The sequence below is a fragment of the Malus sylvestris genome, chromosome 11 (assembly GCF_916048215.2).
Source record: "Malus sylvestris chromosome 11, drMalSylv7.2, whole genome shotgun sequence".
Taxonomy (NCBI): Eukaryota; Viridiplantae; Streptophyta; class Magnoliopsida; order Rosales; family Rosaceae; genus Malus; species Malus sylvestris.
In genome coordinates, this window is record NC_062270.1 from 5185611 (window position 1) to 5198135 (window position 12525).

Here is a 12525-nt window from a genome sequence, read left to right on the forward strand (position 1 = left end):
TGTCTGAGCTTGCCTAGCTTCGTGGAGTGTCTCGAAGAGCTTCTCATATTGCTCCTGGAGGACCTCATTCCTCATTGATATCTTGTTGTTCTGAGCTTCCAACTCATCGACTTTAGCTTGAAGAAGAACTCGTTTTCCTTCTTTCTTTCGTTGTTTCGCACTATGTGCAAGGGGGGTGTCATTCTGTGTGCTGTGGCTTCCTTCGCTTCCCATGTTGGAGAGGGATGCCTGATCAAAAGAAAGTGTACGAATGATAGAAACCAGCTTGACACAGCTGAAGAGAGTAGGAATAAGTGTCGTTTCCCACAGACGGCGCCAAATGTTGATGCACAAAATCAGCGAAGACTTTGGTACAACAGAAAGTGTCAGGTTTTGTGACCTTCGCTTGGTTGCTTCGGTCACTAGTGAGGATAAGTACGTAAATGAATAGAGACAGAGAAGCAAACACAGGATGTACGTGGTTCACCCAGATTGGCTACGTCCACGGAGTAGAGGAGTTCTTATTAGTAGTGAAGGGCTTACACAAGTACAAAGGATCAAGCTCTCAATTTAGTGAGTTCTTGTGAATGATTTAACACAAAATGGCATTAGGCAATATTGTGGGGGAATGACCCCTATTTATAGAAAAACTTGTAGCTTTGTCACATTGACATGTGTCATGTTATGATTGGTTCTTGATGTTGACACGTGCTGCGCTCTGATTGGCTTCTAATCTTGACACGTGTCGAGTAGTGATTGGCCTCCTGGTCGGAGGGGAACTCTTCTGGGTCCTTGACAGTATAGCGTTGGCCGGTGCTCGGTAGTTTCGGGATTGGTCAAGTATGGTACAAACAGAGGAGAAAGAAGGCAATTACATCTGAAATTAAGTTTCCAACTTTCCATTGTTGGCTTGGCTTGCTTGATTTGATCAAAATACTCTCTTTTTATGAAGGACTTAGATTGTCTGTCCTCACATCGGCTTAGATTGTCTGTCCTCACATCCCATATCATTTCCATGTCCTTTTTTTATTTATGTGGTCATGATTAAGCCACGTCAACATTTTATATTCTCATTACTTTTTATCTTCTTATTTTTTTATAAAAATCAATAAAAATATTGATATAACTTAACCGTAACCATATAATATAAAAGGGCACGAGACAAACATGAAATGATGAAACGGAGAGAACAGACATTCCAAGTTCTTTTATGAAAGCTTGCTTGATTTGATAGAAATATTTTTTTATAATGAAAACGATAATATTGCATTGATAGCAAAGTTACAAAAAGAAATGCTAGGGAAGTCTTTCAAAAGTGAAGTTTTTCACAAATTCTTTGACACTTAACATTTTTGAGAATTATTTTTTAAGAAAACCAAAGAAAAGAGTTTGAAAACTTTGAGTTTTAATGATAAAGACAAAATAAAGAGTAAAATGAATAGTATCATATTTGACTTTTTAGTGTAAAAATGTGATTTTTCGTTAAAGTGAACAGTACCATGGGTTTTTCGTTAAAACCCCCTTATTTTTTACATTGTTTTATAATGTTGGTACGGAAATTGACGTTAAACTATGAAGTGACAAAAAATTGATAATGAGTCTCTATTTTGAAAAAATCCTTTTAGCATTTCTCTTTTACCACAAAAGGAGAACACAAAGGTCAGTCCATTACCATTGATGAACATCCTCCAAGATCACATCGGCTATAAAGCCGGGAGGTGCATCTAACCAAATACAAGGACTAACAGCTCCAAGGGCATAACGAGCTAGATGATGAGCAACATTATTGGCTTGACGACTGACGTGGGTATAAGAATCCTTAGCGATCCTCCTCAGCCTCCTCAGTAGGTCTCTGGAATCTTCAAAAATATGGCCAATGGGAGACATATTAATGGAAGGATCCTTTAGTGCCGAGATAATCTAAAGCAAATCGCTTGTGATGGAACAAAGGCGATTATAAGTTTTTCACGATGAATCGTTAATTTTTTTGTTTTGTATGAACAGTTAAATCATTTTTAAACTAAAGTACTTTTCTAAATTAATTTTTAAAATAAGATAAAGAGAATAAACAATGTCAACTATGACGTTCATTACGAAAGATGTTGCATTAATGAGGAAGGAGATCTTCCCCCTTTAATAAGAATGAACTCTCCAATAAGAATGAGAAATAGCACTATCCTTCCTAATAGCACTTAGAACGTGAACAAATTTCTTTGTTCAATTATGTATAGCATGTCAAGTTCATTTTTTTCTTTGTTAGATAGTGTAGATGTTATACTGCCAAACTTTTAAAACACTTTTAAAATCTTTAAAATTTCAATTGAATATACAGTCTATTAAACATGTGATTCATGTTCTCATGGTAAATACTGAGCCAGGTATGAACACTTAAAGCAACACAAGTGCTTGGGCAGATCCACGTAGAAACCAGTGGTCTCGGACGCTCTTGAGTTCGGAAAAATGCTAGTGAAGGTCTTCTATGGACTCTCTAGATGTCTAGTATGAATTTTTTTTTTTTTGTGGCAACCATTTAATTAAGGGAACTTTAACGAAAAACTCATAGTACCGTTCATTTTAACGAAAAACCATATTTTTACACTAAAAAGTCAATCCTTGTACTATTCACTTTATTTTTTATTTTGTTCTTATAATTAAAACTCAAAGTTTTCAAGTCATTTTCATTAGTTTTCCTTTTAATTAATGCATGTTTGTCATATCTCGATACACTCTGCATGACTTGTCAATATCTGTCGGTAAGATGCATCACTCGACATATGGTCTCGACAGCACTTGGTAGATCTCAACATCTACGTAGCATGCCTCGACAAAGGACGATAGAAACACCAAGTGCTCCACGAATTATGAATCTGCCACTGAACAAGTGACTACAAGTTTTAAACACTTCCATAAGAAACATCAAGAGTTTTATTTGATAGAAAAGGAGTTAAGAGCACACATTGGAAGGAAACTTATTTAGATTCTACACTATTTTACATACCAGATACAAGGCTAATTTGCATACTGAACCTCCAAGCCCAAGTAGATATATACCACGCACAGCCATGTTAAATGGATCATGGATAAGGAAGTCGTGTCTCCATTTGAAGATTGCAGGTAGCTTTGCCAATATCCCTGATAAAATCATCAAGATTTGTATCAGATGAACCTCATTTTGCAATCACTCGGTATCACAAATCTCCGAGCTTTTTCGCCCTTCTCCTCATTTCAGTCCCATCACTGCTTTCAGGATCCATAAATCTCTTCACAAGCTCAGCAACCTCTTCTCTTGTCATCAACTTTTCATCATGTACCTCTGATTTAACCCTCTTGCCAATCTTCCATCCTTCAACTATTTGCCAGTTGTTTGGAATTTGATCGAGAAAAAGAGGAGAAGTAAGCATTGGGACACCGACGAAAATAGCTTCTAAAGTCGAATTCCATCCACAATGTGACCAAAACCCACCCACAGAAGAATGGCACAACACTTTAAGTTGCTTACACCATGGCACCACCAACCCCATACCATCGCTACCACTACAGCTCTCACTCAATCGAGCCACCTCCCCCCGCACAACCCACAAGAACCGAACCCCCGCTACATTTCAGCCCGGCTGCGATTTCATACATCTGCATGTTTGAAACAGAAAGAAAACTCCCCAATGAGATGTACAAGATAGAGGCTATTGGTTGGGAATCAAACCATTTCATATAGTCAATGCCATTGTCACCAACTGACACAGAGGAATTTTTTCCAAGCTCCAAGTAAGGTATGGCAAGACCAATTGGGTACACAGGGAATGGGAATTTCTCCTGGAAAGTGTTTGTGGCTAGAATTTTCGTTGGGGATGTTTCCTAGCGGACGAGCACACAGCTCCCCGAGAGGTTGGCGCAGGTTGATACTTTCTGTCGGGCTTCTGCTCACTGGCGGGCTTGTCGGGCAAAACTTGTCGAGCAAGGCTTGTCGGGCAAGGCTGAAAGAAAGGGACATGGTTAACTTTGAAATGTGTCTTTATAGGGCCTTAGGTGTAGGCCTTTAGGCTCACAATTAAGATTAACTTTTAGGTGTTCAGGCGTGCCATTGCCATCTTCAGCATGGCAGATGTAAAACAGATGTTGAGTTTTAATTGTATATATACCCGAGAAGCTGTTTTAGTTTATGAAAAGTGTCTTTGTGGGGCCTTAGGTGTAGGCCTTGAGGCTCTCAATCAATAACTAACCCAGTACTCGAACATATAATGTTTGTTTCATTGATTGCATAAGTGTTATGACTATTATACTTCTAATTACCCGAGCCCGAAGAGTAGAATGAATCCAAATAGGTGCCTTTGTAGGGCCTTAGGTGTAGGCCTTGAGGCTTCCCATCAAAATTACTTCTATACTCAAATGTTCTACGATAATCATAATATAACAGAAATAAAACTAGGAAATAGGTCGATTACTTGCGCCCCAAGTAACTTCGGACTTCTTCTTATCAAAGACTGTCGTGGATGGGTTAAATCCACATAAGGTTCTTTTTTATGCCTTGAGACCAAGGACTTTTGAATGATCAATCTTACATGTCCGAGGGTTTATAACTTAGATCTGATTTAAACTGTGAATACAGATTCCAATCGAATTCAAGAACTGAGGAGTCTTTTAAGCATTAACTTGCTAGAAATAACTTGGATACCAATGGAAGTATACAACATATTACTAGACTTATGAATGAAAAAACAAAAACAAAGAGGGTCGGGCAAGGCCTGTCGTCTTGCAACTTCCTATCTTTATGACTGATAAAGGGGTTTAAGAGCTTAGAGAAAAGGATAGGGGGATGAGTTTACAGAAAGAAATCGATACTACAGTAAGATTTAGACAAGGTAGCAGAGCTTTTACAAAGGCTTTTGGTGAGGGTTGATCCCGAAAGGGATGAAGGCTTGGGCTGACTACGGCTTCGTTGAAGGCAAATCTGGCTTGAGCAAAGTTTGTGGTTGTATTTGTTTGTTTGTTTGAGTGTCCTCATCTCTGATTTCTCTTTCTTCCTTTATAGACAGTTTGACTTGGCCTTCTGTAGCATTAATCTTGCCCGAATGCAGCTTGAAGGGCAATGACTCATCAGTTTTTTACTTGTACTGCCACTGTAAAGTGATTTTAGGCAGATTAGTTGGCTGGTCTACACCACTTGGTCTCTAATTAGGTGAATAAGTGGTTCAAATGATCTGCACATAGTCGGGAAAAGGCCTTTTCTGCCTTCTGGGCTTTGGCTGAGCTTCGGGCTCCTTTCCTCCTAGTCCTTCTTTTGGGCCAATTCCCTTTTGAGCCCAAAGTTCAAGTTTTAACCCAAATAGAAAGAGTGGAAGGTTTCAGGTTCGAGCTCATAAATTGTAGTGAACAGAAAACACTGAGCTTTTGGAACCCATGAAATGCATTCCAGAGCAAGCTTTATGACTTTAGGGTCGATTCTTCGAAACACTTCTCCAAGGTCTGCTAAATTAGATGAAAAAATCCCTGTAATTTGGTCTCTAGAATCTATCACATAGAAACAGAAAACTCAATTTCCATATTAATTTCAATTTGTTAGAAAAAGGAAGATCTTTAAACTAAGACCCCTTGAAGTTAGAATTTTGAATCAGTCAACTAACATGTGCCTAGAAGTTTTAAACACTTTCATCACAAACATCAACAAAAGGTTGAGTTTTATTTGATAGAAAAAAAAGAACAAAACAAAGGCAAACAACAAAACAAGAAATGCTGACCAGGTGGGACAAGGGTTAAAATACTCAGAACCAGGGAGAAAAAAGTCGACCATGACCAACAAAGATAACAATCGCTGTTCTGGTTTTCTTCCATTAATTGTTGTGTTTTCGGATGGTGATTTAGTAATAAGGGTGGTTGGGGATTGTATTTCCGCTTTGTTTCTTTAGTATTATTTTGGATCATTTTCGCCCCTTTCAAGCCCTAATTAGTTTTTGTCAGAATTGGGGGAAGGGTTTGGCCCATGTGGTCCTTGTCTTAATGGGGAAGCTGAGTTCCCTAATCTCCGAAAAAATGAGTCGGAAGGGGAGTCTGACACAGATGATTATGCCTGACTGTAATGAGACGAAACCCATAACTATTAAAGGCTTTAGGTCTTCAATTTCCACCGGATACAGGTTACTCCAACCACCAATATTAATTGCCATTATCTTATATTTACAACAAACAAAAGAAACTGATTGTGGGGTGGAAAAGAATACTATTTACTCTGTTGTTCGACTGGAAAAAGCCCATTTGTTGCACTTGAAGTACTCTGCAGTGCAAACGAGTCAAACTTTGCAGCTCAATTCGGATATGGCGCAGCAGGGAGTGGATGAGCTTATGGTTCATTTGGAGAAAGCAATGGACTTGTTAGCTATGGAGCAAGGTGTTAAACTTGTGGGTTAGGTGCTAGCGAACAAACCTACAGATGGGGAGTGAGGAACATTCTACGTGCGCCTTGGAAGAGTTATGGTGAAATAGAGATCAAATGGGTAAAAGACAACATCTTTATCATCACGGTCCCAGATGAAAGTGTGGCAGTAAAGATTCTTGATCAGGTGCCTTGGAGGGTTATGAAAAAAAACTTCTTGGTCAATATTTGGCCCGCAGTGCTTGCTTTGGAGGAAGTTGAAGTGGAGAAAGTCCTGTTTTGGGTCCATATACGAGGAGTCCCTCTTTGCATCACCTCTTTAGAGAATGTCAAACGGTTGACTACAGAGGTGGGGACATGTATGGCTATGGAAGATCTAGTAAAAACTCGCAGGTTTTTTAAGGTTAGACTTTTGATTGACTCGACCAAACCACTAGTTACTGGATGCTGGTTAAGAAGATAGAATAATTGAGATACGTGGGTAGAATTTTACTATGAGAGATTACAAGATTTCTGCTATAGATGTGGACGCCTAAGACATGTTAATATGGATTGCACTTTTAAGGCAGCCAAAGCCGGGGCAGCAGGTTTCGGAGTTTGGATGAAGGAACCTCCAGTTAGGGATGTGACGGAGGTATCAAAAGTCATGATGACAGGAACGGGTGATCGAAGGAAAGCTGGAGCGGTCAGATTGCCTGCTACATATTTAACTTCTTTGGGGACTACTAGGCTGGATCATTCCACAGAGTTTTCTGCGGATAGTGTAAAGGATAGGGATAAGGTGCAAGTTCAGGGAGAAGGAAGTGATATCCAACCAAATGGGAGGAAAAAGTGGCAAATGAGGTCTCGTGACCAGAGGCACATCGAAGGTTTGGTGGGGACAAATAATCAGCTACATTGGCTTATTCCACAGGGTGTAAGACAATCGTTATGGGGCACTAGGTCTAGTTGCTATACTTTTTTTAAAAACTTGAATGTGTAGCAGCCGGGGGCCGGTATGCAATCGGTTGTTATACATGAGATCAATGAGGAGACGACTACATTGCAACAAGTGGCTGATAGGGGTAAAGTAAATGATCAGGGAGAGGGTGGATCATTGACTTTCCCAGACTCTTCTCCTTCGGTTAGAAATAGACAGAAAAAGGAAAAGGGAACCTCCAGTGATGGAAATATCACAATCTCCTCAAAAGAAAGGCAGGGGTTCTGATAGTGCTTTCTCTGTAAAAGATGCGGGTCTTCTGGCCTGGGATGGTGGCGGCTAGCCCTCAACAACCGCAAAGTCCCCATGATCTTTCTATTTTGGAACTGCCGTGGTCTGGGGTCGGACACAGTAGTTCGGGCCCTTCATGGGCAGATAAGACATGCAAGACCCTATATGATCTTTCTTTCTGAAACAAAGATGAAAGATCATAGAATTAATGGAGTACGTAGAATGATGGGGTTCACGAATGGGTTTAAAGTTGCTCCCATGGGAAGGGTAGGCGGCCTAAGTTTATGGTGGGAGGATTCAATAGAGGTGAACATTCTCTTCTCCTCTAAACATGTAATTGATGCTCATGTGAAGTCTTGTGAGATACAGCAATGGGTTCGTGTCACTGGGATTTACAGAACAGCTTATAGAGCCGAAAAAGCGGAATTCTGGGGATGGATGAAGGATCACTTTACCTCTTCTGATATGCCCTGGCTTTGTGGGGGGATTTCAATGAATTTATTTGGGATCATGAAAAATCGGGCGGAGCTCATGGCGAGGAATGAGGAATGGCGAACTAGTGGAGGAACGTCTAGACCGAGGTCTGATAAACAAGAAATGGCAGGATCTTTGGCCAAATTCCACTGCTATTCACGGGACGGTTCTGGGGTCTGACCATTGTTCGGTTATTATCAAAACGGAGTTGGATGGAAAGAAGGGAAGAAAACTCTTCAGGTTTGAAGCTTTTTGGGCGAAGGAAGATGATTGCAGGAAGTTGGTGGAAAATTGTTGGGCCCGGCCGAACTGTGGGGATGTCCAAAGGAGATGGGTGAAGAAAATCTATGACTGTCGATCTCTCTTGATCAAATGGAGCAGAAACAAATTTTAAAAAAAAAAAAGAGATTACAGATTGAGGAGTTACTCGGACAGTTGGGGGAACTTTAAATGAATTGGAGCACAAATGTATCCGCGATAAAAAAGAAGTCCAGACTTATTGATACTCTGTGGGCTCAAGAGGAAAGTTTCTGGCACCAAAGGTCTAGGGTGAAATGGTTATGGGAAGGAGATGCGAACACTAAGTTTTTCCATCAATCCACTCTACAGAGACGCAGACGAAATATGGTACTAAAGTTAAAAGATGGTGAAGACAGTTGGGTGGAGAATCCCACCCAAATCCGGAAGCTGGTGGATAATCATTTTCTAAATGTTTTCAAATCGGGGGGACCTCGGGACTAGGGAAACTTGTTGTAAGGCATAAATACTGGAGTTACAGATGAGATGAATATGGCTCTCATGGAGTCGGTTTCCTTGGAGGAAATAAATGAGGCTACTTTTCAAATGGGGGGTCTCAAAGCTCCAGGTCCGGATGGTTTTCAGGGGATTTTTTACCGGTCTTTCTGGGAGATTATTGTGGAAGATGTAAACAATCTAGTGAGGTCTTTAATGCAAGATGTGGTCAGCCCGACGGAGATAACTAACACCCATATTGTGTTGATCCCAAAGATTCCAAACCCAGAGTCAGCGCCTCATTTTTGTCCTATAAGCCTATGCAATTATTCTTACAAGGTGTTATCCAAAGTTCTGGCTAACAGGTTAAAAGTCATTCTACCGAAGATTATTTCTCCTTCTCAGAATGCTTTTGTGGCAGGAAGACAGATTCAGGATAATATTGGGATAGGACATGAGGTGTTTCATTTTCTGAAAGGGCGCAAGTCAAAAAATAAGTTCGAGTTGGGTATTAAAGTGGACATGCAAAAAGCTTATGATAGAGTCGAATGGGATTTTCTGAAGGTAACAATGGAAAAATTGGGTTTCTGCAGACAGTGGAGGAAACTTATCATGGGATGTGTGTCTCCTGTCAAGTTTGCTGTCATTCTCAATGGGCATTCCGGAAACAAGTTTGCTCATTCTAGAGGCCTACGGCAGGGAGACCCTCTATCACCGTATTTGTTCCTTCTGATTGGAGAAGTTTTATTCAGATTGATCCAAGTTGCGGTGGAAAACAAGTCTTTGGATGATGTGAAATTGGGAGTCACTGGGCCAGTTCTTTCCCATATTTTCTTTGCAGATGATATGTTAATTTTTTTTAGAGCAAATGAGAAAAATTGCAGGAATCTTGTCAATCTCCTTAGGTCGTTCTGTGATGCCTCAGGTCAGGAAGTAAACTTACAAAAATTCAGTGTTTTCTTTGGGGCGAATACTCCGGTGAGAGTTTCTGAGGAGTTAGGATCTATTCTTGGCATGCCGGTAGTTGACAACCCGGGTACTTATTTGGGAGTCCCGACTTTATGGGGACGCTCAAAGAAACAGGGCCTCGCTTATGTGAAGGGGAGAATTATAGAGAAACTTCAAGGGTGGAAAAACAGTACCCTTTCGAAGGCGGGCAAAGAGGTCCTAATTAAGGCGGTTGTTCAGGCTATACCTGCATATCCAATGAATATCTTTAAATTTCCGGCTATGGTATGTGAGGAGTTGGACACTTTGGTTGCTAGTTTTTGGTGGGGAAACATGAGTGGTGACAATAAAATTCACTGAGTGTCGAAGAAGGTCTTGGGCCTCCCTAAGAATTTGGGGGGTTTGGGCTTTCGAAACTTCATGGAATTCAATGATGCGCTTCTAGCAAAACAATGTTGGCGTTTTCTTTGTGATCCATCCTCACTGTGTGCTAAAGTGATTAAGGCTCGTTACTTTCCCAATTGCTCTTTCTTGGATGCCAAAAAAAGGGGTAGGGCCTCTTGGGCTTGGAGTAACCTTCTTATGGGTCGTGATCTTCTTATTAATGGAACTCACTGGCAAATTATAGGAGGTCAGGATGTGAGAGTCTGGGTTGATCGCTGGTTACCCTTAATTCCTTTGGAGCATTCTTCTCCGCTTGGTGAGGCTATGGTGACTAGAAACCTTCATGTTAGCTCGCTTATTTTCCCTCAGTCTCGTGATTGGGATATCATTTTTCTACTTCCTTTCCTTTCGGTGGCTGACCAAGAGGCAATTGAAGGTACGCCTATTGGGGATATTAGTAGACGAGATCGTTTGATTTGGGCTGCAACAAAAAATGGTAGGTACACGGTAAAATCTGGGTATAGATGGTTGCAATCAAGGTCTCTGAGCATGAGAGATCATCGCCTACCTCTTGTTCGATCTATCCCGGAGAAGCTGTGGAATTGTATATGGAAGGTCGATGTTCCACCAAAGATCCGCCATTTTCTATGGAACTCTATGCACAATATCTTGGCAACTAAAGCGAATCTGTACAAGAGGCGGTCTACCACTTCCCCCACCTGTCCTATTTGCTTGGGCGATGACGAAAGTATTGAACATTTATTCCTTGTCTGCCCATGGGTTCAAGCTGTTTGGTTTAGAGGGGTTTTGGGTTATAAGATAAACAGGCTGGCTATTAACTCATGGATAAGTTGGTTGCATGATATTTTTAATCCTAATATTGGTAATTCTGTTGAGTTATTATGAATCCAAACAATGGTGGCTTACACTTGTTGGTATATTTGGAAAGCCAGGTGTGCTTTTGTGTTTAACCAGGTGCGAATCAACCCATTAAATGTTGTTTTGGCCATCTCTAATGCGGTGAGGTCTTTCCTGGCTGTTTCCAACGATTCGGTGGTTTCTAGGGTTTAGGAGTGTGTCAGCCAGGCTCTAGGCCGAGCCACTTTTTGGGTTCCTCCTCCTCCCCCTTTCACTAAAATAAATGTTGATGCCAGCTGGTTCAAGATGTCGTGTTTGGGGTTTGTGGGAGTGGTTTTACGAGACACTAAGGCTCATTTCATTGCGGCAGCTCGATACCACATTCGGGCCCCATGTGCTGCTGTTGCCGAAGCTTTGGCTTTGCTTCGCGGATGTGAACTGGGTGCAGCTTTGGGTTTTTCTAAGGTAATCCTGGAATCTGACTCTTCCGAGGCGATTTCTTGCCTCTCAAATTCTATGAAGAATGGCAGTTGGGAGGCTAGTCCTACATTAGAAAGGATGAAGCTCTTGGGGGAAGACTTCCAGAACTGTCGCTGGTCTTGGGTCCCAAGATCAGCCAATATGGCGGCTGATGCTCTTACGTCGCGTGATTTTGCGGAGCTGTGTGATGTTGTTTGGGTCGATAGGCCACCATCTTCGCTGGTTTTTGTTTTAAACAATGATGGTCTTCCATGTCCTCATTAGCTGTAGGTGGTGGTGTAGGGGGTGACGTTTTTGCCTAGTGGAAGAGTCTCTGTTTGTAACTCTTTACACTACCTTCCTTACTTTTTCTTGTCTGTTGTTTGCCTCTTTGTTGACTATCTTGTTTCCTCTCTGGCCTCTGTGCCCTGGAATGCTATTTCCTTGTTCTTAAAAAAAAACAAAACAAAACAAAACAAAACAAGAAATGCTCAATCCTCACGCACACCCTCTGCGAAATGTCTAATGAAGGCCTTCATGTTGGTATGAGATGATCCACCTTCTGCAATGGCATCATGACATAACCGCGTAAGTTCTCTGTCTCTCCTCATTTCCTTCCCTTCATCATCTTCCAAATCCATAAACTTCTTCACTAACCCTGCAATCTCCTCTCTTGTCACCAAATGGTCAATTTTATCCTCAACCTTCCTCACCCTCCATCCAACCCTCCAATCCTCCACAATGAGGTTACTATTTGTTGATGCACAAAATCAGCGAAGACTTTGGTACAACAGAAAGTGTCAGGTTTTATGACCTTCGCTTGGTTGCTTCGGTCACTAGTGAGGATAAGTACGTAAATGAATAAAGACAGAGAAGCAAACACAGGATGTACGTGGTTCACCCAGATTGGCTACGTCCACGGAGTAGAGGAGTTCTTATTAGTAGTGAAGGGCTTACACAAGTACAAAGGATCAAGCTCTCAATTTAGTGAGTTCTTGTGAATGATTTAACACAAATGGCATTAGGCAATATTGTGGGGGAATGACCCCTATTTATAGAAAAACTTGTAGCTTTGTCACATTGACATGTGTCATGTTATGATTGGTTCTTGATGTTG

At 41.1% G+C, this 12525-nt stretch overlaps 1 protein-coding gene and 1 pseudogene across 1 annotated transcript; one reads left to right on the plus strand and one right to left on the minus strand.

Moving 5' to 3' along the window:
* Positions 1–3053: 3053 nt before the first annotated feature.
* Positions 3054–3967, minus strand: LOC126589327 (UDP-glycosyltransferase 87A2-like; annotated as a pseudogene).
* Positions 3968–10346: 6379 nt separating this feature from the next.
* On the plus strand, positions 10347–12157 carry LOC126590719 (uncharacterized). Its single transcript, XM_050256213.1, has one exon. The coding sequence runs from the start codon at positions 11256–11258 to the stop codon at positions 11691–11693; it is 438 nt and encodes a 145-aa protein (XP_050112170.1). The 5' UTR covers positions 10347–11255; the 3' UTR covers positions 11694–12157.
* Positions 12158–12525: the final 368 nt, after the last annotated feature.

What these genes read in the sequence shown, in the direction of transcription:
- LOC126590719 (XM_050256213.1), top strand. Translation starts at nt 11,256, where the DNA reads ATGTCGTGTTTGGGGTTTGTGGGAGTGGTTTTACGAGACACTAAGGCT.